This window comes from Ursus americanus, chromosome 32 (genome assembly GCF_024610735.1).
Source record: "Ursus americanus isolate L20-20 chromosome 32, mUrsAme1.1.p, whole genome shotgun sequence".
Lineage (NCBI taxonomy): Eukaryota > Metazoa > Chordata > Mammalia > Carnivora > Ursidae > Ursus > Ursus americanus.
The window spans coordinates 30,971,350-30,998,161 of record NC_142158.1 but is presented as its reverse complement, the minus strand read 5'-3'; the positions used below and the strand labels follow the sequence as shown (position 1 = coordinate 30,998,161).

Here is a 26,812-nt window from a genome sequence, read left to right as displayed (position 1 = left end):
GTGTTTGCAAGTCTACTGCTCTATTCCCATCCAGGTGTTACAGGGTCTGGATTATTTACACACCAAGTGCCGTATCATCCACACTGACATTAAACCAGAAAACATCTTGTTGTCAGTGAACGAGCAGTATATCCGAAGACTGGCTGCAGAAGCAACAGAATGGCAGCGATCTGGAGCTCCTCCACCTTCTGGATCTGCAGGTATGTTTTCTTTGAGTACTTTGGATCTCATTAGAAGTTAAGAGAAGTTCCAGGGCGCCTGGGTGGCTAAGTTGGTTAAGTGTCCAACTCAATTTGATTTCGGCTCAGGTCATGATCTCAGGGTCCTGGGATCAAGCCCCGCATCAGGCTCCCTGCTCACTCTCTCTGTCTCTCTCTCTCTCAAATAAATAAATCTTTAAAAAAAAAAAAAAAAGTTGAGAAGTTCCTATTTTTATTCTATTACCAGGCAGTTAAGTAAAGCATCACTCATTCACTTAACAATAAAATAACAGTAAGTACTTAAGTATTAAGTACTATTAAGAAATCTCTCAGCCTTCAAGACTTTTTTAATCTTTAGTCTTGCTCTTCTGTAGAAAGAAGTCTAGAAATTGTGTCTTCTGGGTACAGATATTTTGTATACTGTAAAAGCTGATTCATGTTCTTTGTTTTAAAATATTTTCTCTTATGATTCAGTGGCCGTTTTTGATGTGTTTACCTCTGACTATGGTCACACATACATGCTTGCTTATAGGTCAGTGTGATCTGTGCAGGAGCAGGATAACTTTGCTATCAAGAACTTGAGTTTAAGCACTGGAGTAGACAGACCTGGTTTGAATCCTGGCTTCATCATTGGCTGGGTGTTTTTGAGCAAGTGTCTTGGCTTCCTTTTCCTCATGCAGGAATTTTTGTTATTAGTTCCATGTTAAAGCAGTTCATAGGTTGCCACGCAGTATTATGTGCTAAATAAATGATGGCTATGATTACGATGATTTTTTTGCCATTTGGGGTATAGATTTTAATTTTAGTAGTTTTATTATGTTTGAAGAACTTTTTTTTTTTGGAGGAACTTTCTTGATCTCAAGTTGAAATGTCAATTATCATAGGCTTCCTTTAAAAAAGACTAAAGAAGGGGGAAATGAGAAGTTGTTTAATGGGCATAGAGTTTCATTTTTCCAAAATGAAAACGCCCTAGAAATATTACACAACAATGTGAATGTAATTAACACTGTTGAACTGTGTACTTAAGAATGGCTCAGAGGGAAATTTTACCTTGTGTGGCTTTTACCACAATTAAAGAAAAAAAATGTTTTTAAGGAAGATTCTACCTCCCACCTAATGTAAACTAATATCCATAACATGCTATGTTACAAATTACTATGTAGCTCTTAATGCCACGCTTCTTTTAAAACTGACCAGCACCAAGGGAAAGAATTAAGAGATGGGGGTTCTGGGTGGGGATGAGGGTTGTTGCCTGTCATTGTCTATTTTAAGCACATGTGGGAATGAGATTTTTGCAGCATTAATAGTGGAAACCAGAAATGGGGACTTGGCTTTTTGCATATACGGATTTTATCTGGAGAAGAATTTAACTTGTTTGAATTTAAATTTGCCAACTTTCATATGCATTATTCTTTTTTAAAAGATGGTACCTCTACCAAAGTTGCTTAAAAACAGTAGTTTTCTCTATAACATAAACTTATATGGCCTGCTGAATGCCAGGATTCTTACTTGGTTTTCTTTTCTTTTCAGTCAGTACTGCGCCCCAGCCTAAACCAGTAAGTATAAGGTGTTTCTATGTTTAATTCTGATCTGTGGGCAGTGGGCAGAGATTCTTCTGTTAGGGATCACAGTTTGTATAGAGTTTGAAAACCAAAGAAAAAAATATTCCTGCGCTTCTATATTTTCTCCAATAAATGCCACGCATCTTTAACAAGTTTGTACTGGTGAGGCTTCTATAAACTTGAGTGTGTCTGAGAGTACACCAGCCCCACAGACGGCTCAGAGGACCAAAATTTATTGTTAAGTTTGTTTCTATTTGGTTTCATAAGAGTATCCACATTGTTTAAGTTAATGAGAAACTTAAGTGCTATGTTAGGAAAAGAGTGAAATTTAATTAGGAAATATTAAAGTTAACAGTTATCTCCAACTGGGGGTAATGGATTAGCCACCTGAAGGCTTTATCTGTTTGTAATCTCCGCCCAGGCTGACAAAATGTCAAAGAATAAGAAGAAGAAATTGAAGAAGAAGCAGAAGCGCCAGGCAGAATTACTAGAGAAGCGAATGCAGGAAATTGAGGAAATGGAGAAAGAGTCGGGCCCTGGGCAAAAAAGACCAAACAAGCAAGAAGAATCAGAGAGTCCTGTTGAAAGACCCTTGAAAGAGAACCCACCTAATAAAATGACCCAAGAAAAACTTGGTATAAATAGAGCATACACAAAAATTTACTTTAACATTAATTTATCATTGTTCTATGATATAGTGGTTTCATGCATACAACACATCTCTGGGGGTGTCCTTATACAGTAAGAGTATAGAACCTTCATAAATGTCAGGCAGGTAATATTCAAATGTAATTTCTGACTTTTCTGTGGAAATGGAGCATAGACCTCATTTTGCAGTTGAGTAAGGATAAGAAGATCTTTTTGTCCTTCCATCAATAGGTCTTAGATGTTCAGTCATGTTTTTATGTCACCCTATATAAGTTCTAGAAAACGTTTTTAATCTTGTGGAGAAATTTTTTTGTTCTTTCACTCATACACATACACATACATCCTTTTTGTCTGTTTGTTCCTTAGAAGAGTCAAGTACCATTGACCAGGATCAAACACTTATGGAACGTGGTGTAGAGGGTGGTGCAGCAGAAATTAATTGCAATGGAGTAATTGAAATCGTTAATTATACTGAAAACAGTAATAAAGAAACATTGAGGCTTAAAGAGGATCTCCATAATGCTAATGACTGTGATGTCCAAAATTTGAAGCAGGAACCTAGTTTCCTAAGCTCCCAAAATGGAGACAGCAGCACATCTCAAGAAACAGACTCTTGCACACCTGTAACCTCTGAGGTGTCAGATACCATGATGTGCCAGGCTTCACCAAACGTAGACCAGTCATTCAGTGAACAGGACATCAGCCAACTTCAAGAAAGCATTCGGGCAGAGATCCCCTGTGAAGACGAGCAAGAGCAAGAACAGAATGGACCACTGGACAACAAAGGTACCTGAACAGACATACTTCCCCAGTACTCGTTCCCTGAATAGCATATTCATGAATTTCTACTCTAAATCTACCAATGTCTTTGTAAATAAAGCTTCATAGCAGGTTCCCAAGTTACCTTCAATGTATAAATTTTTAGCTAATTTTGAATTGTATTGGTCATATAGTGGGTGCACAGCCTGTCACTTGCTCTGAAGGCAGAGGTCGGTTTTAACTGTATAAACTGAGGGTGTTGCTGTAGTCTTTTTTTTTTTTAAGCTTTTAATTTTTTTTATTATTTCTTTAAAGAGATGTCCATCATTTTTTTTTTAATGTTTTTTTATTTTATTATGTTAGTCACCATACAGTCACCATCCCCGGTTTCCGATGTAAAGTTCGATGATTCATTAGTTGCGTATAAAACCCAGTGCACCATGCAATACGTGCCCTCCTTACTACCCATCACTGGTCTATCCCATTCCCCTGCCCCCCTCCCCTCTGAGGCCCTCAGTTTGTTTCTCAGAGTCCATAGTCTCTCATGTTTCATTCCCCCTTCTGATTACCCCCCGTTTCTTTATCCCTTTCTTCCCCTACCGATCTTCCTAGTTCTTATGTTCCATAGATGAGAGAAATCATATGATAATTGTCTTTCTCTGCTTGACTTATTTCACTTAGCATTATCTCCTCCAGTGCCATCCATGTTGCAGCAGATGTTGAGAACTCATTCTTTCTGATAGCTGAGTAATATTCCATTGTATATATGGACCACAACTTCTTAATCCAGTCATCTGTTGAAGGGCATCTCGGTTCCTTCCACGATTTAGCTATTGTGGACAATGCTGCTATGAACATTGGGGTGCATATGGCCCTTCTCTTCACTACGTCTGTATCTCTGGGGTAAATACCCAGTAGTGCAATGGCTGGGTCATAGGGTAGCTCAATTTTTAACTTTTTAAGGGACCTCCACACTGTTTTCCAGAGTGACTGTACCAACTTGCATTCCCACCAACAATGTAGGAGGGATCCCCTTTCTCCACATCCTCTCCAACAATTGTTGTTCTTGCTTTGTCCATTTTTGCCATTCTAACTGGCGTAAGGTGGTATCTCAATGTGGTTTTGATTTGAATTTCCCTGATGGCTAATGATTTTGAACATTTTTTCATGTGTCTGTTAGCCATTTGTATGTCTTCATTGGAAAAGTGTCTGTTCATATCTTCTGCCCATTTTTTGATTTGTTTATTTGTTTCTCGTGTATTGAGTTTGAGAGGTTCTTTGTAGATCTTGGATACCAGTCTTTTATCTGTAGTGTCATTTGCAAATATATTCTCCCATTCCGTGGGCTGCCTCTTAGTTTTTTTGACTGTTTCATTGGCTGTGCAGAAGCTTTTTATCTTGATGAAGTCCCACAAGTTCATTTTATCTTTTGTTTCTCTTGCCTTTGGAGATGTATCATGAAAAAGGTTACTTTGGCCGATGTCGTGGAGGTTGCTGCCTATGTTCTCCTCTAGGATTTTGATGGATTCCTGTCTCACATCGAGGTCTTTCATCCATTTGGAGTTTATTTTTGTGTATGGTGTGAGAGAGTGGTCAAGTTCATTCTTTTGCATGTAGCTGTCCAATTTTCCCAGCACCATTTATTGAAGAGTCTGTCTTTTTTCCACCGGATGTTTTTTCCTGCTTTGTCAAAGATTAGTTGCCCAAGGAGCCGAGGTTCCATTTCTGGGTTCTCTATTCTGTTCCATTGGTCTATGTGTCTGTTTTTGTGCCAGTACCATGCTGTCTTTGTGATCACAGCTTTGTAGTACAGCTCGAAATCCGGCATCGTGATGCCCCCAGCTTTGTTTTTGTAGTCTTTTTATCTTACAAAATTTAGTGAAGTTTTCCAGTTGAAGGCCTGGGGTATATTGCTTCAGAGAATTTTATTAACCTTTGGGTATTTTTGTGTTCACTAAACACTCTTATTAATGATACCCTTTGTCTATAGGAAAATCCACTGCTGGAAATTTTCTTGTTAATCCCCTTGAGCCAAAAAATGCAGAAAAGCTCCAAGTGAAGATTGCTGATCTTGGAAATGCGTGTTGGGTGGTAAGTTAAACTTGCCTTAGTGCTGTGTTTTGAAGTGACTAGGAATGCATGAAAATTTGAACTTTAATGTGTTAAGGAAGAAAACATCTGCGGGTCTATACCCAGATTGCCAGTTAACATTTTAGTGACTATTTTTTCACGTTTTTCTTAATCTTCCATTATAGGAAAGTTCAAATATACTTACAGAGGTAGAGAGAGTAGTATAATAAAGCAGCCCCCACTCCCACTCCAGGTACCTATCACTCAGATTCAGTAATGTTAACTCCTGGCCAGTCTTGTTTCATCTGTATCCTAATTCACTTTCATGCTCAACGATGCTTATGTTCATACTTCCCCGTTATTTTCAAAGTTGGAATCTGACTTACTGATTGTGACCTTTTATCTCATTTAACATATTTTGGACACTTTCTTTATCAACCAGAAATTTATATCAAATTCAGTTGGTTATGTAGTATTCTCTAATGTACTTAGTTTTTACACATTTTTGATAGCTCTTTGTGATAGCATCTTTACTCATGAATCTTTGTGTGGTTGTCCTTAGGACATGACCTAAACATAGAATTCCTAAGTCAAAAGTTGGGTGCTTTTTTAAAAATGGATTTTTGTTGTATAGTGTCCTGTTAATACTGTTGTTTACCTAGTTAAGAATTTGGGGGAGGGCATTGTTTTTAATGGACACCTCAGAAATCTACAGTAGAATGATTTGCACAAATGAACTGCTCGGAGTCATATACTTTGTAAACAGGAATGTTGAAGATTGCTGAAGCAAAAACTGTGCATTATTTAAAATCCACTTTAATAGGTTTTACATTTATTTTTATACTTCAGATTCTCTATTCCGTATGGCATCCTGTACCTAATGATTCATACCCTAGAAGGATCTCACTTCTAGGATATTGCGATAACCTTTTAGAAAAAAATGAAGTCAGAGCTTATACTGACTGGTAGGAAAGGGGAAAAACTTTTCAAGTAATTAGAATTACTCCACCATACCACAGTCTGGTCTGGGCCAGCCAGTCTTCACCTGGATGAGTGCAGTAGCCTACTCACTCTCTCCCTTCAGCTGCCCGTGTCCCCTACAGACTGTTGTCAACACAGCTATCGGAGTGATCCTTTTAAATGTGAGTTGCAGTGACCTCCCTCAAAATGAACGCCGAAGTCTTGACCATGTCTCACACACCACCAAGCAAATGGTGTCCTCCTTCTGCCTGGATTTCTTTTCAAGATAATGTGTACAACTCACTCATTTTCTTCAAGTGCCTATTCGGCTGTCATTAGGGAGCTCTTCCCCTGAACACCTAAAATAATTAGCAAACCACCATTCTCCAAACCCATACACCTTTATTATACTCATTCCTGTATTGTCTCTGTCTTCCCCTCCCCCCTCAATTTTTTTTCTCCATAGCACTTACCACACACACAGTCTGATACTATATGGTTGTTTCCTTACTATCCCTTTCCCTAAATGTATGTCCCATCACAACAGATTTTTTTGTTCACTGCTGTATCCACAGTACTTAGAACAGAACCTGGTACCTAGGAGGTGCTCAATAAATATTTAAGTAAATGAATTGTGAGAAGCACATTGGCTCTGTCACAGATATCACATGGTACAAACATCAGCTGCTTCAAGCTTCTGGGCCTTTGTGTTTAGAACACCTTCCTCCATTATTTTCTTACCCAATTGGCACACTTCTTTATTCTGCTGCGACTTTTCACATCACTTCTACTACCACAATTACTCTCTTTTTTTTTTTTAAAGATTTTATTTATACGACAGAGATAGAGACAGGCAGCGAGAGAGGGAACACAAGCAGGGGGAGTGGGAGAGGAAGAAGCAGGCTCCTAGCGGAGGAGCCTGATGTGGGGCTCGATCCCAGAACGCCGGGATCACGCCCTGAGCCGAAGGCAGACACTTAACCGCTGTGCCACCCAGGCGCCCCAACTCTCTCTTTTTTTGTCTACGTGTCTCTTCTCTTTTTAAAAAATGTGTCCCTATGCTAAATGTGTCCCTATACTTTCCCTTCTTTTCATTCATTTACTCCTTCAGCAAATATATTGGCACATGCTCTGACCTTGGTACTAGGACACAGTGTGAACTAGACATCAGTGTCTTGTCCTGCTGGATCCTAGTCAGATGCCACATCTTACTGATCTCTGCAGCAGAGCAGCATCTGGCCTTCAGTAATGGAATTGGATATGATTTTCAGATTGCTTGATTTTTTAAAATACTATATTCTTATCTTTATGTATGTATATAGTTTATGTTGATTCAAAAATCTGTCCCCTCCCTTTGCCAGTTTTTTACTCCCCACACAACAGTATTTACCTTCATATTGCTAACAAATAACTTGGCTGTACTGCTCCCAATTTTTTTTTTTTTTTCAGTTTTAGGCATTATACAGGATTTACGTACCATCACTTCACCCATCCCCCATGTTCCCAATTTAATATAATTTTGGCTAATCATTCCGTGTTTGCATTATTGGGACCCAACACTATCTTGAGCATATCTTGATTCTCTTTCCATTTCTGCCTAACACTGTATTTCATTTGCTTAGTCATCTTTGTACTGTTTATTACTTAATTCAACCCCCCGCTTTCACCCAGTGGCGTAAATATGTATACTTTAATGCATACAGATACCTTGAGTATCCTTTCAGCTTCTTCCTGAAGAGCTCTGTCTGGAACCTGGAGTCTCCTAAACTGTGTTCACCTGTTGGATTTGTCCCGTAGGCCTGTGGCATTACCGCCAATCGGATTTCCTTTCACCATCATCCTGGAGATTATGTTTACTCTTTCTTTATATCCCCTACTTTCTGTCTCTTTGGTCATCTTTCTTGGTTTACTGTAAAATGATTATTTTTTTGTTTTTTGTTTGTGGTTTTTGTTTTGTTTTGTTTTTGAGTATATACAACTTGTAGAAGCTTCCCAAGAAGGGGTGTGTGAGACTGGGAGGGTGCACCTTGCACGTCTGCTAATGTCTCTGTCCTACTTTCACACTCAGTTGGCCGCATGCAAAGTTTTAGGTTGAAAATAATTTTCCTTCAGAATGTTTGTCATTGCTCAATTATCTTCTAGTTCCCTAACTTGTTGCTGCTGAAGACCATTGCCATTCTGATTCTTGATCCGTGTACAAAACCTTTTCCCCTGTAAAAGTCTCTAGGATCGTTATTTCACAGTGCTATGCCTCACTTGGGTCTGTTTTTATCCATCATACTAAGGACTTGGTGTGCCCTTTTTTTTTTTTTTTTTAAGTTTATTTATTTAAGCAATCTCTACACTCAACGTGGGGCTTGAACTCACAACCCCAAGATCAAGAGTCACACGCTCTTCCAACTGAACCAGCCAGGCACCCCTGGTGTGTGCTTTCAATTTTGAAACTCTGGTTCTTTGGTTTTGATTCTTTCTTTGTTATTTGATTGGATGGTTGGTTGGTTGGGTTTTTCCTTTTCTTATATTTCCTTGGTTTCTATTACCTAGCTCTGAAATCTCATTCCTCAAGTATTAGACAGGTATTATCTTACCTCTCTCCTATTTTCTGTCATTTTCTTTTTACTTTATTTTCTGGGAGATTTCTTGACTAGTTATTATAAGCATTATTTTTTCTCATTTCTCCTGTTACATTTTTACTTTTCAAGAGTTCTTTGGTTCTCTGATTATCTCTCAGAGGATATAATTTATTATCCCATTTTTGACATTTTTTTCTTCCTATGTGATGTCTGTTGCCTTCTTTCTGCAGGAAAACATGGGGTTCAACATGCAGTTACATAGTCACTTGACTGCCCTGTTTTCAGAATGATACTCTCCACTCAGTTGTGTGGAGCATCCTCCAGAGACCCTATTTTACCCACTCCAGAGAAAACCTCCAAATGACCTGTCTGGCCAGGGAAGAAGCTGTTAGAGTGCATCATGCCCTGTGTTCTGGAGCCCTGTTTCTTTCAAAGATGTTGTTTTAAGATTTTATTTATTTATTTTAGAGAACTCACTAGAAAGTGCGAGGTGGGGGGAAGGGGAGGAGTGGAGGGAGAGGGACAAGCAGATTCTCCGTTGAGCATGGAGCCTGACCTGGGGCTCCATCTCAGGGTGGTGAGATCGTGATCTGAGCCAAAACGGAGTCAGATGCTTAACTGATTGAGCCACCCAGGCAGGTCCCTTTAAAAGATGTTTAAAGCAGTGTTTCTGTGTTAAATCCTACCCTCACTTGCAGTGATACCTGATACTGCCAAACCCTGAGCGCTGAGGCAAGGAGTACTATGGTATACGTCCTCGTGCTTCTCAGCTTTCACCAGTGGCATATTCAGTTTTCCTGGATCCACTAAGATGTTTACCAGTGATCTGTTTTTCAACTTGCAAATTTTATTGCTCTAATTTCTTTGTCATTCATTCTCTGTCTTTGTCCGTTTATGCTTTAAAAATTAACACTAAGTTCTTACTAAGGTGGAGTTTTAGGAGTGAGTGGATGTGTGTGTTTGTGTCTGATCCACCTGCTGATTCTTGACCTCATTTATCATTTACAGCATCTTTTTAAGGCAGTAGTGAGGCACAAGGAGTAAAGACAACTCCCTTGAATAGCATATTCTTTGTTCTAAATATATCACTGAAAAGGAGGTCTGGACCCAATTCTAAAGTCCATGTGTGTGTGTGAAGGCTTTCCCACACCAAGCAATTCTTGGACACTAGTCTGAGAATTCAGCTCAATTCTGACATTTTTTACCTGGAGAAAAATGAGAGTCCACAGGTAAAGGGCTCAGTCCCACAAGACCTCTCTCCACTTCAGAGGCCAGTTGCAGGCCCAAGTTACCTTTGCTTCTGACCAACCAGCTCTAAATTGGAGGTTCCAACAACCCCCTCCAATTCAGGATGCCAATCACAAGTCCAGGTTGTTACCTGTACTTCTGACCAACTGGCTATAAATCAGAGATTCCCACAACCCTTTCCTTGGGTTTGATTGATTTGCTAGAATGGCTAACAAAGCTCAGAAAAACCTGTTTACTCACTACATTGCTGATTTATTACAAAGGATATTAAAGGGTACAAATCCATAGCCAGAGAAAGAGATACATAGGGTGAGGTCTCAAAGGAGCTTGTCCTCATGGAGCTTGGGGCCCTCCCCCATGGCATGTGGAAGCATTCTGGTTCCCCAGTGTGGAAGCTTCCCAAACCCCCTCCTTTTGCATTTTTTATGGAGGCTTCATTACATAGGCATAATTGATTAATTCACCGACCATTAGTGAGTATTCAATCTCTAGCCTTTCTTCCCCACCCCACCCCCCCACCCCCCACCCAAAATCAGAGGGTGGGACTCTGTTCATGGTTAGTTAGTTCCTCTAGCAACCAGCGCCCATTCTTAGGTGCTTTCCAAAAGTCAGCTCGTTAACATGAACTCAGTTGTGGTGGAAAGGGGCTTAAGAGTAAGATACCCATTTTACCTTTACAGCTCTGAAGTGTTTTCAGGAACTGAGGACATGAGACCATATATAACAAATATACTCCCTTTTGCCCTTACTGCTCCAGAAACTCCTGGGGCTTAGGGAGTTGTAGCCAAAAAGAGTGGTTAAAGACCAAATGTATAAGAGATGCATTTTGAATGACTTATACACCTGAATAGCTATATATGTCTTATAAATCATAGTATCATAATCACCCGCAGTACATTTCCACTTCAAACTCAGTATCTGAGCCCATTGTTTTCCTGCAAAACCACTTCCCTAAGTCTCTCACTCTCTGTTTTTGTCAGCAGACAGCTAACCCATTAGGCCTCGGCCACTGAGTTCCTTTTGGGTCTTCCTACTGTCTCCCACATAGAGCCGTTGAATTTTTAAATTCTGCTTATTCTGTCTTTGACTGTCCCTGGGTTTACTCTTCCCTCTATTTCTACGACCAGTGTTCAGATTTTCATTACCGGCCACCAACCAGAACATGACTGGAATGGTGTCCTCAGATGTCTTGTCAGTCTCGCTGCAGTACACTGTCCTGTGCTTTAACACACAGTGGTGCCAGGTGAAATGCAGACTCTCTCCTAGCAGTTAAACGCATGTGGCTCTAGCAGATGTCTCTCTGTGCTTTTACTGGTGATGCTCCCTCTACCAGGTGTACAGGAGTTGCTCTTTTTGATCAGTCATTGGCCCTTTGGAGCTCTGGTCAAAACTGGTTTTCTACCTGAAGCGTTCTCTGCCTAGTATCTCCCCTCCACAAATGTTCTTCCTTGGGGTACCTGGCTGGTTCTTCCTTGGGGTGCCCGGCTGGCTCAGTTGGAGGAAGATGCAACTCTTGATCTTGGAGTCATGAGTTCTCTACATCACACTGGGTGTAGAGATTACTTAAATAAATAAAAAATGATCTTCCTAGGTTTTGAATTCCAGTAGGATTAGAAAATCATCTTTCGGGGCGCCTGGGTGGCGCAGTCGTTAAGCGTCTGCCTTCGGCTCAGGGCGTGATCCTGGCGTTCTGGGATTGAGTCCCACATCAGGCTCCTCCGCTATGAGCCTGCTTCTCCCTCTTCCACTCCCCCTGCTTGTGTTCCCTCTCTCGCTGGCTGTCTCTCTCTGTCAAATAAATAAATAAAATCTTTTAAAAAAAAAAAATCATCTTTCACACTTTTTTGTTACATGTTTTTTAATATTATCTGGATTTTGTTTTGTGTCTATAACTCATTTTAAGCTTTTTTCTGCAATATTTTTCATTATGGCCAACTTCAAAGCTATACTAAAATAGAAGGGAACACGAAACCCTATGTCATTATACTAACATCGCCCAGCGATTATCAACTCATTGCCAGTCTGTTTTCATCTATACCCCCACTCTGCCACCCACTCCAGATTATTTTGAACTACATCCCTGGTATCTTATTTTTATTCCTAAATATGGCTTTCTGAAAGATGATTCTTTCAGGTAACCCTGACACCTGCTACACCTAAAAAGTTGACAGTTCACCAATATTGTTAACTATAGACAAATGACCAACCTAATTTTTGCTTGGGGTAATAGTTTTCCATTTCTTAAAAAGTGATTGTTATTCCCTAATCTGTGTATGTATATTAAGGTGAAACTTATATTTTGCAAAAATAATTTGGAGTGGATGGGGTATGAAAGCAAAGTACTGTTTGGAGCTAATAGCATCAAAATGATACTTTGAGGAAACTAGCTAAATGAAGACTGGTTTGAGGAAAACTTAAGAGATTTATTTTAATCTCCATTTTTTTCATGATTTGTTACTTTTTAGAGTAAGTGAATTTTAATGTACTATTTCCTTCTCCATTTACTCAGCACAAACATTTCACTGAAGATATTCAAACAAGGCAGTACCGCTCCTTGGAAGTTCTGCTAGGATCCGGCTATAACACCCCGGCCGACATTTGGAGCACAGCGTGCATGGTAAGGGTTTCCCCTTGACCTTCACTTGTTAAACTTGCTATATGGTCGCTTTTATGTAATCTCAGTAGACCAGCAGATGTGCAAACACGAAAAGAAATTTTTTTGTGATGTACCACTAGCACTCTAAATCTTATGTCTGGAGAGGTAGGAATTCAAAGCTAGTTGAGAACATCTGGCATTCTGTGGCACCTGGGTAGCTCAGTCGGTTAAGTTTCCAACTCTTTGATTTGGGCTCAGGTCATAATCACAGGGTCGTGAGATCGAGGCCCCACGTTGGGCTCCGTTCTGGGCGTGGAGCCTGCTTGAAATTTTCTCTCTGTCTCAAAAACTAAAACATCTAGCATTCCATTTTCTGATGCCAAATTGCTGTTGGTTGAAGGCACCAAACGTTTCTCAGTGTGGGGGTCGGCAGAGGGGATTAAACAACCACTTCTGAGTAGGAGATTACCAGCGCCCGTGCCCTTGCGGCCCTGATCTGTTTTCAGATTAGGGAAACGCCTGGAAACTACGTCATTCTGTATAGTCTGACAGTTCCTCAGACACCTTTGCACCTCAAAAGATGTGAAAGCCCAGTCTTCCAAAGAGTCTTAAATTGCTGCTTTGTCCCCGTCAAACAAGTATTCAAGTAGTCAGATCTGGTTGATATTGAATGGTTTCCCACAAGTAGCCTTTGTCGGAATGTATTATATTGTTTCCTGAAATGGAGTGTACTCTTCAACTTGTAATTGTGTGTTTCTTTACTTGTTTCTGTTCCACAAGGTTGTAAGTGCCATGCTGACAGGAACCATGTTTGTTAGTGTAGCTAAGTGTCTGGTTCAGGGCCTGGCTCATTCTGAGTGGGTGCTTACAGTGCGAGTCCGAAGCTAACTACCCAGAGTTACGGCAGACTTCATGGGTTAAGGGCATAGTTTTCCAGAAGCCCCTTCCCTTCAGACACCAGCTGCAAGCTCTGGAGTCCACAAACCACCTGCATTTCTGACCTACTGGCTACAAATTGGGAGGTTCCATTACCCTTTCAGATTCAGTAACTTATTAGAATGACTCACAGAGGGGCGCCTGGATTTCTCAGTCATTAAGCGTCTGCCTTCAGCCCAGGGCATGATCCCAGGGTCCTGAGATCGAGCCCCGCATCGCGCTCTCTGCTCTGCTGGGAGCCTGCTTCTTCCTCTCCCACTCCCCCTGCTTGTGTTCCCTCTCTCACTGACTATCTCTCTCTTTCTGTCAAATAATAAATAAAATCTTAAAAAAAAAAAAAATGACTCACAGAACTTGGGAAAGTGTTAAACTGCTATTGCAGTTTTGTCATAAAAGGCTACATATTAGAACCAGTCAGATGAAAACATGCATGGGGTGAGGCCTAAGGGGTCGCAAAGGTGAAGCTTCTGTGTCTTTAGGACGTATCACTGTCCCAGCACATTAGTGTGTACCACCAGCCAGGGAAGTTCACATGGGCTTCAGGTACCCTGGTTTTTTATTGAGGTTTCATCACTTAGGTGTGATTGATAGAATGAATGTTGATCATGTGGTTGAACTCAATCTCCAGTCCCCTTTCCTTCCCTGGAGATTAGGATAACACCGGCTCATAGCCTCAGTCCTAACACAGCAGTTGGGTCTTGTCCAATCAGGGGGCATATCCATCCCTCTTCTTAAAACTGTCTAGGAACCTACCATGAGTCACCTCATTGGTTTAATGATTAGAGGGTAGGGGGACAACGTGAATGATAAAAGTCATCATCACTTGGAAATGCCAAGCTTTTAGAGGCTTCCTCTCAGGAAACAGGAACAAAGAGCAAACAAATTCTTTGTTATATAGCAGTACTTAATAAATTTTGGTGGGCCATCAAATGAGTAAACTAAACCAGAAACCTATTAAACTGTCATTAACCTATTAACCTGAATAATTAACATTATTCATAGTCAACTTTGGGCAAAACTTGAGGAGCTACAAACTAGAAGCCCCATTTTAGGTCATAGATTTCTTGAGACCCACATTCCTTAAAAACTTTGTTTTCCAGAGGTAATAGAGTTAAAACCATGTTTTTAATACGGCATGACCTAGGAAATCATTGTGTTTTGGCATATCAGTGGTCTGTTAAGATGGTGGACTGTGTGAAATGCAAGGTTTGGCACTGTGTGCACAAGATGAAAGAACATTGGAGTAAAATCTCACTTCTTTCTTGCCATACCTTAAAGCTTTGTATTTTGAGGAATTTGATTTGCTAAAGAAAATAAGTGATAAGAGATACCACCAAGTACAAAATATAACTAGTTTATAGATGACATCTGATTTATTATGATGTTGTTCTTAGTAGTGGGTTAATTGGGGGGGGGGAGTAGGTCCTGCTTGCTAATTAGTATATTAATACTAAGGCAAAAAGATAAAAGAGGAATTAACCTTGCCCCCTGTTTGGACCAGCTCACATGTAGGAATTTTCTTGACTAAGGGAGGGAAAGCACTTATCTAACAAGAGACAATATCATGAAAACTTGAACCCCCTTTGTTCCCTTCAGTTTCTCTTATTTTGCTAATAGATGTAGAAATGTTGCTTTCCATTTAGCCATAACCAGAAAGTAAAATAAATCCTGTAATATCAGAAGTGTCTGGAAAGATGGATCATTCTGCATCCAATGCAATTAACTGATGGAAAGATTGGAGCCATTTCTGAGAGAGAAAGAGATTGCCTGCCACCTTAGTGATTGAGACTACAAGTTAGAGGGCAGTTATAAGAAGGGAGTGTTCTTTCTTTCACTTCATAATACAAGGTTTGCCTATGTCTTTTCATGACTTGGTAGCTCTTTTGCATTTTTAGCACTAAATAAGACTGCACTGTCTGAATATATACCAGCACACCGGGATTTCATAACTGATGTTGCCTCTGGTTGTCAGCATGACCTTGACTGTCACAGAACAGGCTCTTCGGTCAGTGTGAGACCAGCACAGGAGTGGCAGTCAGGAACCCTGGATTTCAGGATGGGCTTTCTTGCCTGTCAGTTTTGGTTACAGGTTTCTCATCTATAAAGGGAAGGGTGTTCAACTAAAGTGTTTTGTTTGTAACTAGAGCTTCTCTAGTTTTCACTTCTGACATTGTGATTATTTGGTTTGTGTTTTTCTGCTGTTATCTTATTTACAGAATTGTAACTACTAGCAACTACCATATGTTCCAAAAAATAAAGTTCTCTCAGAGAGCTTGAGGTAACTAGTTATAAGTATCTAGGTAAAAAAATTTAGAAAATATTAAAATCTTAGAAATTTTTGGGGGGTGTCTGGGTGGTTCAGTTGTTAAACGTCTGCCTTCGGCTCAGGGCACGATCGCAGGGTCCTGGGATCGAGCCCCGCATCGGGCTCCCTGCTCTATTGGGAGCCTGCTTCTTCCTCTCCCACTCCCCCTGGTTGTGTTCCCTCTCTCGCTGGCTGTCTCTCTCTCTGTCAAATAAATAAAATCTTCTAAAAAAAAATTCTTTATTTCTTTGAATTTTAATTTCAGTATTTTTACCAAACTCCCACTATGAGGCTTTGAGAAAATACTGGTTTCAGAAGAGATTAACAAGTTGATGAATGAGCATCACAGTTTGTTTCTGTTCTGCGTTGGGACTATAAGCCTCAAGACAGTTAGAGGGTAGAACGAGTATCCGTTTCAGTTTCATACTGAACTGCTAGAATATAAAACCAGCTAGCTATGCCTGGGGGCTAGTGCCCAGTTCAGGTTATGTAGTTTTGAGAACAGCTGTCCTCTCATGAAACTGCAGAAGCCGACTCTGGCAAGCCACTGAGACCTAAACCTAGGACTGAATTAGAGACTGTGCTCCAGAATCCACCCCACAGTTCCTGAAATTGTCTAGACTGTTGACTTAGTCAAAACCGGCACTTGACTTACAACTGTACTTTTATACCAATATGGTCCTTTATAAAATTGCTGTTACAGTACTCTTTTTAGCCCATTTTTTAATCAGTGAAAATATAGCCCTGTCACTCAGATGCTGTCTTTCCATAATGTTCAGCATGTGTTCTAAAGGAAATCACTTTTTCATACTTCTTAACACTGTTTACAAGAGGTTTTCGTGTGGAAGACATGTGCCTTTCTTTTCCTGGTGGTTGAATGCCAAACCTGCCAGTTACATAAAACACAAATGGCTCTTCACTGCATTTTCACTTCATCTTTTTCTAATTTTTCTATAGACCTAGGAAATGGGGATTCTACTGGAACAGTTTAGGGAGTACTTCCCAAAGCAAAACTTAAAAATGTACTTTTTGCCAAATAATTAAGAGTCATAGGTAGAGGGGCGCCTGGGTGGCACAGTGGTTAAGCGTCTGCCTTCGGCTCAGGGCGTGATCCCGGCGTTACGGGATCGAGCCCCACATCAGGCTCTTCCGCTATGAGCCTGCTTCTTCCTCTCCCACTCCCCCTGCTTGTGTTCCCTCTCTCGCTGGCTGTCTCTATCTCTGTCGAATAAATAAATAAAATCTTTAAAAAAAAAAAAAAAAAGAGTCATAGGTAGAGAGATGTCTGAGTTTTTTGGTTTGCTTTTGTGTACAGAATCTTAATTTCTTTAAACCATGTGAAATTATAACGTAAGAAAATAAGACCTGCTCTTCTCACGAATAATTTAATAACTTAGAATCACCTTAATATCCACGTGTGGGCCTCTCTAAGCAAAAAGAGAAATTCAAGAGAGCTGAATTGCTGATAGGGGGATGGGATGGCAGAATCCATACGTTGATGTTAACAGTTTTTGCTGTTTTCATGCTCCATTTTACTAAGAAACAGGCGTGGAAGGAAAACTCCTTAGGAATAATCTCAGACATTTATTTAAATGATCATCTGCAGCTTTTTCAAAGAAGAAAAAAATTACTTCATATTGATCCAAATAGTTAGCAGTAAGCTTCCCAAAGCTGCCTTTTTGTTTTGTTTTAATGCTTCCATATGCTCCTCTTTTCTTAGGCCTTTGAACTGGCCACAGGCGACTATTTGTTTGAACCTCATTCAGGGGAAGAGTACACTCGAGATGAAGGTGAGTCTCCCGAGCGAGGATCCGTGCGTGGCCAGCACGGTCTGTTAGTACTGAAGAGTGTAGTCTCTTCAGTGTGCTAAGAATATGTAAATCCCAGAAAAGACAGAAATATAGGATGTTTTATATTAAGTATTAGATACACTAGATATTTTATAATAGCTATTAAAGAACTATATGAGGATTAGAGAAAAGGCCACAGTTGGTTAAACTAAAACTTGTATTTGCCAGGTGATTTCTGCTAAAACATCTAGTTATCTTCCTTTCTGTATAAATCAGTGATTCATTCTTTACCCACTTTGAATTTACTGTTCATCAACTTGTTACTCAGTTATGCCTGCAACCTCATTTGGAAGTCAGTAATTTTATATGCCAACATACTACGTGAGTGGTGTTTGTGAATGCAGACACTGTATCCTATTTGTCTATATAAATTGTACAATATTTAGCAGGGGGTTTTTTTGTTTTGTTTTTTTGTTTTTTGTTTGTTTGTTTGTTTGTTTTTCCCTTTTTAAAAATGAAAGCCAGGGGCGCCTGGGTGGCTCAGTCGTTGAGTGTCTGCCTTTGGCTCAGGGCGTGATCCCAGAGTCCTGGGATCGAGTCCCACATCAGGCTCCTCCGCTGGGAGCCTGCTTCTCCCTCTCCCACTCCCCCGCCTGTGTTCTCTCTCTCGCTGGCTGTCTCTCCGTCAAATAAATAAATAAAATCTTTTTAAAAAGAAAAAAAATGAAAGCCATACTTTTTTCTTTGTAAATGATACTAACATTTAGAATTCCATTTTAAAACAATGTTAGTGGGTCACCTGGGTGGCTCAGTCTGCTAAGCATCTGCCTTCAGCTCAGGTCATGATCTCAGGGTCCTGGGATCAAGCCTTGCATCGGGCTCCCTGCTCGGCAGGGAGTCTGCTTCTCCTTCTGCCTGCCATTCCCCCTGCTTGTGTTCTCTTACTCTCTCTCTCTCTCTGTCTCTGTCTCTCGGATAAATTTTTAAATCTTTAAAAAAATAAAATAATATAAAACAGTGTTATTGACTTACATTTTGTAATAGCTGATGGGAAAGGCCCAAGCTGTCAGTTGCTCCATCTGAGAGGCTGTGAAAGCACACAACTGAATATGTGATTTTTTTTTTAATCATGGTGGTGTCCAAATAACTTAGATAATAATGTGAATGAAAGAACTATTTAAGAAATGTTTTACCTTATTTATTATACAGTTTCAGAAGGTTTTGTTTTTAGGATTAATGGGGATTACTTTGAGAGCACTAGCAATGTACCCTCCCAGTGTGGAAAATATGTCCTTTATTTTCTGTGCTTTCCTCACTTCATAGGGAGATCAGGCTTTGTGCTCTGTAGAACCAAGAATGCTCTCCATTTCTTAAACCGTGGTCCCTTGGGATATTAATAGGCAATGTTAGCGGGGCCTGCTGATACTGCTAACACAAACTGTTGGGGAAAAGTGACACTAATTCCAATCACCAAATGCCTATTTTAGTGGGTACAGTTTGGACGTATTTTCTATATATAAGCCCTTTTAAGAATATACTGTAATTACTATCTATGTACATACTTAATTTTCCCTAATCTCTGTTTTTTCTTCCGGTTATGAGTTTGGGGCTTTGGACTTTTTTAGAAATGCCCTACTATATCTGTTTGAGCAAATAATTGATTTTTTTCTCTTTACTTTCCTAGACTCCCTGTAAATAGTGTGTGGTACAGAACACATATCGCAGCTGAATTATACTCTGTAGGGTCTTACACTACCAAACCTGAAAATTGAAATGTGTATAAAAAGTCCCAAGTATGGGGCAAGGGAGAACTGTCTGTTCTAGATATTTAGATCCAAATTTATTTCCTCCCATACCAGTCAATACTAATAGTCCTTAAACGAAACTTCAAACTACTGCAGTTTGACCCATAAGAGCAGGAAAAAACCAAACCCTTATCCCCCAGCCAGTATATGCATAGTTTGTTATAAGTCATGGTAGAGCTGGGGCCTACCCACGAAGCATATTTTCTGATGTTTTTGATGTTCTACAGCCCTAAGTCTTGGAATAATACTTGATAATTTTGCCTATCAGGTATATCAGTCCTGTGATTAATTGATAAGCCAGAGATAGACCACTGGAATCAAATGTAAAATAACACATTCAAGAGAAGAAGATTCCTTACCGTAAGATAAACTGTAGTTTCATTTATACAAAGACAATTATTTGCAGGTTTCGCCTAAAATGGGCAGAAATTTCTTGGCGGCTAAGTCTTGTTAGCAAACCATAAATTCAGTCAAAACTGCCAGAAGGTTATAGTGACCTAATGAATGTAAAGCTGTTTTTAAATGATAGCACTGTGTCCTTTACTTGAGAAACAGGACCTGAGACCTTCACAAATTCCTAGTGATGTCTCTGGCGTATTGTTACTTCCCTGTAAGGTAATAGTATCGGAAAGGTTATAGTCATCCCTTTTGACCTTAATGATTCTATAACTACAGGATTAAAGTCCTTTATAAAGCACATTTGTGGCTCACAGCCATCACTTTTTAAAATTTCTTCCTCCTCTTAGTTGCTGTCAACTGCAGAGTAAGAAGGTGGTAGAGTTGCCTGTAAATGTGGCTGCTGGCTGGTCGCAGGCTCCCTGGCTGGTGCACACTTCCCTGGCAGCGCTCACAGTCCGTATTCATGCTGTGACAGTTACAAGGCACTGCTATGATACGGACATCTTTTAGTGACCTACAGAAGTCAAGTAGTTATACTTCAAAATGTCTGTGCCACTTTCTACTTTAAAAGTGTGATTTATTTTAAAACAAACACACAGCTCTGAACTACACATGATAAGGTGTGGGTCCATTTTGAGTCCTTGCTCCTGTTAGCCCTATACCTTCAAGTAGGCCATTTATTCTTTCTGAAGAGGGTTCTGTTTTCTCATAATTAAAATGGGGTATCTATTAATTTTGACCTGTTTTTCGGGGTGATTGTAAAAACTCAATCATATATGAATGCTTTAATTGTCATGAACTTTGTTAAATAAAGTGATATTATTACTACTTGAAGCCCAGAGAAGTATCATAAATAAGTAACAGTGTTTAAAGCATATTGGTACAGTTTTTTACCTTATCTAAAAACCCACCTGAACCTAGATGTGTAGACAAAATAGAAATAAAGATATAGATAAGCCTCCAAACTCTAGAGTGGGACTTGCCAGCTGCTCTCAGGTGACCAACCACCTGAAATAATTCTTGACCTTCCCAGTCTCCCCTGGAGTATCCTTGGTTATATTTGTAGTTACTCTTAAACAGCTAGGCCTGAAAAAGCTATTCATAAAAAAAAACCTCTTCTACAGCTTGTCCTTGATCCTGTTCTTCTTACCCTTCTATTTTAGACCACATTGCGCACATTATAGAGCTGATAGGCAGAATTCCAAGACGCTTTGCCCTCAGTGGGAAATATTCACAGGACTTCTTCAATCGCAGAGGTAGTATTATTAACATGAGTTTTCATCTAGGCCCCAGGGATACAACTTCAGGAAGCAGAGCATTCACACCAAGATTGTTTTTAGTTATCTCTCAAGTCCCACTGGAGTGGGCGCCTGACTTTTTTATGGTTTTCTGGATTCTCCATTAGATGGATAGAGTCCTCTTCCTATTCAGGACAGAAAGCAAGGCTGAAATGCTTTACAAAGAGGTGTGCATGCTACTCTTTCTGCCATTGTCTAGAACTGCATTTGTTACTCCTGTTATGTATGTCTTTTTTTTCCCTCTCCTGAAATGTTTGAAACATACAGATCACATTGCATTGATCATAGAACTTCTGGGGAAGGTGCCTCGCAAGCTCATTGTGGCAGGAAAATATTCCAAGGAATTTTTCACCAAAAAAGGTAAAATAAATGTGTTTGTTCCCAGACATTAAGGGGGCAAAGTCTTTAAAAATGAGGAGGTGAGTACAGCCGGGTACATGTTCCCAACACCTACAGAAGAATGGTCCTGCCTTGGATGCCGAGCTGTAACAGCAGGGAGGTGAAATAGTGCAGCCAAGAGCAGGGACTAGAGCCTCACTGTCTGGATTCAAATCCCAGCTGCTACCCAACCTCAGTCTGCTGATTTCTAAATGGGGATTTTAAGCGTTTACTTCACACTAAATAAGTTAACTGTGTCTATAGTACCTGGCACCTAATTGGTTGATTACTCCTACTGTAGTACTTCTGAAAAATGGGCAGATTTTTGCTAGCATTTGATCTAAGAACTGCCTCTAACAAAGGGCAAGTAGTTCAGTTTAAGCTTCCTAAGGACAGGACTACATCTCACTCATCTTGTAGCACAGTGACACCTAATATGGTCACTTCAGCACATCAGTCCTACAAATTAACTTCACCCTTTGCAGTTTTATAAGTTTGTTATCACCAATTGGTGAAAGAAACAAAGATAATACTCTCACCTGAAATTTTTGACTCGATTATATATGTTGGCATAGTTTGTGTATTTCTTATGCATCCCAATAAAATTTAAAAGCTGAAGTTTGAAGACCTGACGTAGGAGGGACTAGAAAACTGGCCATTTTTCCCTGTTTGCCACAGTTCCCTTTTTCCTCATGACCTCTACACTTGACAGCAAGCATCCTCAGAAACATTTCTTAATGTTTCTTTTTGAGAGGAGAATCATGAAGTGCTTCTTAAGAGTTCCTCCTTGTGCTGACCAGTTAATGGCATGTGTGCATGTGTATACCGAGTGGCTAATAATCAGGCACTTGCTGCCTACAGAAAGAGACTTCAAATAAGTGTTGTATAAGTAAAAATGGTTAGGTCAAAGAAGCAAGAATTAGAACGACATTTCAGAATAGTAAAAAGCGTTGATGGAGCTGTATCTGAAAGCTGTGTGGGGTGTGTTGTTTTAGTCTTGTTGCTTGTATACAGGTCTGACATGGTGTTAGCTCCTTATTTTTTAATTACTGCTTTATTTGGAAGCAACATTTACTAGACTATTAAGCCAAAAAATCAAATTGTTCTTGGTATGTGATGATAAACTGTCTTTGAACACCGTATGAGACCATGTTGCACATATCGGCATTTCATAGTCATTTTAGTGAACACCTTGTTCCTGCTAGGCCTACCCAATTTGGGACAAAATATCCTGGAATGGTGGAGCAAACAAGTTAAGATTTTAGGCCCTCACGGAAAATGGGGACACTTCCAAGGAATGTGTTAAAGAAGAGCTTTGTGAATAGAAAGGGATTAGATTCTGATGGCAAAATTTGATTCTTTATAGAGCACCTGGATTAGTTCCTGGATTTCCACAAAAGGATCTTGTCACTTGTCAATGTCGGTCAGTTTCTTTTGTATTATCTTTACCATAGGTGACCTGAAACACATCACGAAACTGAAACCCTGGGGCCTTTTTGAGGTTCTAGTGGAGAAGTACGAGTGGTCTCAGGAAGAGGCAGCTGGCTTCACGGATTTCTTACTGCCCATGTTGGAGCTGATACCCGAGAAGAGAGCCACTGCCGCCGATTGTCTCCGGCACCCTTGGCTCAACTCCTAAGCCCCAGCCCTGCACTGCAGCAGAGACCACATGCTGACCCTCGCCCCTCCCTGCCAAGCATTTCCCTCTTCCCTTTTCAGGGTGAAGCTCTTCCTTCAAGGGTTTCCTAGGTTTTTTGTTGTTTGTTTTTCTTTTCTTTTTCTTTTTTTTTTTTAATCCAACATGTTCATTTGGGTTTGCTTGCTTGACCCTGCGGAGATCCCCCACAGCCATTGGGCATCCTAGGTGAATTTGGCCTTGATTGGGCTCTGCCAAAGACTAATAGACTAAAACGTGAAACAGCCTCTCACCCTGTACCCTTGTCTTTCCATTAAAACACCCTTTAAATTATAAGCATCCTTTTTAAAAAGAGCTGTGAAGATGACGAGCTCATCCTTTTATTCATTGACTCTAAGAGTCAAATTTTCTAGTGCATCTCCTGTTGCCAGCATAAGGATGAGAAGGGGAAAGGGTGTTACTTCTGTGTACAGCAGAGACATTAAACTTCCTGTATCCAGGCTGCATCATCTTCCTGGATTGTTTCTGTTCTCTATGTTCACATTTTGTCCCGTGACTTTGAAGCTACTATCTTTTTAAATGAGCTGTACTGACACCAAATTTGGATACCATTTTATCACTGTTCAAAGCACTATCGAATTCCTTTCATCCTCCCAAAACTCTGAGATCCTTGGATCTTTGGTCTGATTTTTGGTGGAAACAGACATGGAACCATTGACTAGTGATTTCTTCAGAACCAGGTGTTCTGCAAAAACAGTCCTTTCCTGTGTGTCTTCTGTCACCCTAACCGCAGAGTTACTTTGATTGGCTATTTTGGGTTTTGTTGTTTTAATCCCTGGCTGGCACTTTACTCATTGCACTTGAGTTTACTGCCCCATAACTAAAGAATTGAGGCTGACTCCAGAAAGGAGATCTGGGTTTCAGAGATTTCCCATCTAAGAAGAAAATGTCCTAGAATTCCCGGTTCTTTTCCAGTCAGTCCCCTACTTTTATTTACAGCTTTTTCTTTACCTTGTCCAAAATTTAACCTTGAAGCATTTTTCCTCTGTGGCTTTGCCCTTCTCATTTTCTCAGAGGCTTCAGGTCTTAAATGAAATCCCAGCATAAAAGAGCCAAGGCCAAGGGGAAGGGTGGGGGGATGGCAATTTGGGTTTTGTTTTTGTTTCGTGGGTTTTTTTGTTTTGTTTTGGGTTTTTTTTTTTTTTTTTTTTGGTTGTTTTAAGGTTAGCCATTCTCTGCTGCTATTTCTTTGTATAATGGAAGTTTTGAACTGCAATTTTGAGATAATTGAGATGTCCTTGAGGCTTTTTTTTTTTTTTTTTTTTTTTTAATGAGAAAAGTCTTTGTGAATCTTACTTTAGAATGGGCCTCTCCTAGACTTGCCCTAGACATTACATATTCCTTGGGTCATATTGAAAAGCAAAAGAGGGGCAGGTTTGGGGTCACAGCCACTTGTTCACACGGACCAAGTGGGCCTTGGGGATTACAGCATTCTGCGGAGGCGGCTCCTGGACTGGTCTACAGAAAGCCGAGGAAGTGCGACTTGCAAAGCTGCCGATGAGACTTTCAGGTAGCCGACTCTCTGTGTGGGAGATTGGAGTCCAGATTCTGCCATTTTTCCACCAACAACAGCAAAGGAAAAAGTGGTGCAATCATGCGATCCATTTAACCCATAAACAGAACCTTGAGTAACCATGGCCAGCCATTCATCGGATCCTTGATTGGGTAGTCCTGAAATCAGACATGTTCCTGTAGAAAGAATTTTAAGTGAGGCTGTCTATGCACCTATCAAGAATAAAGAAAATAGATTGTATCCAACAACGGCAGGGAAAATCCTTCGGCAATTCTAATCCACTTTGGCTTTTCAGCGATATATATATCTAAAGCAATAGCAGACTAGAACTGAATTCTTGTCTACACTGTAAAATACCAGTTGCGCAATTACAGGAATTCTGGTGACGATATTAAAGTGAAATAACCAAAACACAAAAAGAAGGCCCTATTTTAACAACTGATGTCAGAAGAAATTTTAGTAAGAGAGAACCTATATAACTTCTTTCTGGAAATGTTTTCCCACCAAATAAGGGCTTTTCCCCCTATCATTTAAGGAGCCAGATGAATTAGAAGCCGTAGAAAGAGGCAGCTATAGAATTTGATCTTCCAAGTACCCCCTGTACCTTTATCGAACTTAATCATAATACTGTCAAATTGCCACGATCTCACTAAAGGATTTCTATCGCTGTCAGTTACAACCCCCGATGCATTTTTATTCTTTCTACTGGGTGCATTGTCTGTTTTCTTTATAAATGCAGTACAATAAACAAATTATTTAATAACCTATATGTTTCCAGAGCATTTCTGTACCTTTGTTGCCCAAGTTGGTCTGACCCAGGCTTCAGGATGGAGGGAAGAATTGTTGAATATGCTTTTTTGAACGTCAATATGCAGTGAAGCTGGCTGGCTGGAACACACGCACCACTTTATGACATTGGTAGCTTTGCTTCTGTCTTTTAGATTGAGGGTAGGTGAGATTAACAAAGTACATTTTGGAAAATCTTAGGAAAGTCATTACTCCCTATATCCAGTAGTATTTTCCCAGAATATTTGTGGTATGTCTTTTATCACTCCCCCCCTCAGATTACAATCACAGTCACAGTAGATGCAAAATGCCAGAGATTTGTGAACTCTGCCTAAAGCACTGGCATGACAAGCCCTCTTGTGCACAGGCTTTCATAGATTTGTCTGATTCATTCCTTAGGATAAATTCTTCGAAATGGAATGGCTGGGCCAGAGAGTAAGCACATTTTCATGGCTTGTAGTAGAAGTCAGGTAACTTATGTGGAGAGGAGTTGGGCTGTTTTGCTGTGACCAGCAGCATTTGAATGGGCCTGTTACGACCACACTCGTTTTATCCCCGGTAGCCAGTTTGCCAAAAAACAAGAGCGCCTTGTTTTAATTTGCATATTGGGTGACTAGTGAAGTCAGAAAATCGTTTCATGGGTTTTGTTGGCCATTTGTATTTTTTGGTTATTTGCTACATTGCCAGCTTTCTTTTTGTGTGCTTCCCTATTTATTTGGTAAGGATTTGTTCTGTATTAAAGATAATGCGTTTTTGTCATTTTTCCATCATACACTTCCAGTTTTTAATTTGCCTTTCATTTTTATTTGTGTTTTTTAGTTTTTTTGTTTTAAGATTTTTATTTATTTATTTGACAGAGAGACAGCCAGCGAGAGAGGGAACACAAGCAGGGGGAGTGGGAGAGGAAGAAGCAGGCTCCCAGCAGAACCGGGAGCCTGATGTGGGGCTTGATCCCAGAACCCTGGGATCATGCCTGAGCCGAAGGCAGACGCTTAACGACTGCGCCACCCAGGCGCCCCTATTTGTGTTTTTTAGTGTTATTCATAGAAAGTCCTTCCCCAACCCTGAGCTACATAAATCCTTCTAGTTAATTTAATTGCGACATAATTAAGGCATACGTAGTGTGTTCATATTGTGGTGTTGACCAGGAGAGAATGTAACACATTTAAAAAAGAACCCGGAGGCTCTGGGTGGCTCAGTCGGTTAAGCGTCTGCCTTCAACTCATGTCATGATCCCAGGGTCCTGGGGTCGAGTCCCACATTGAGCTCCCTGCTCAGCGGGGGGTCTTC

The 26,812-nt window shown here is 40.2% G+C and overlaps 1 protein-coding gene across 1 annotated transcript in view; it reads left to right on the top strand.

Annotated features, from left to right (window-relative positions):
• SRPK1 (SRSF protein kinase 1) overlaps positions 1 to 25,501 on the top strand; it is an 81,590-nt gene extending 56,089 nt beyond the window's left edge. Inside the window, 9 exon segments of the mRNA XM_045772028.2 lie at positions 35 to 200; positions 1,731 to 1,756; positions 2,184 to 2,397; positions 2,777 to 3,196; positions 5,160 to 5,260; positions 12,530 to 12,637; positions 17,578 to 17,647; positions 21,417 to 21,509; positions 22,982 to 25,501. Of these exon segments, the coding sequence (XP_045627984.2) occupies positions 35 to 200; positions 1,731 to 1,756; positions 2,184 to 2,397; positions 2,777 to 3,196; positions 5,160 to 5,260; positions 12,530 to 12,637; positions 17,578 to 17,647; positions 21,417 to 21,509; positions 22,982 to 23,166 (1,383 nt within the window). The 3' untranslated portion in view covers positions 23,167 to 25,501.
• The last annotated feature ends 1,311 nt before the right edge of the window (positions 25,502 to 26,812 follow it).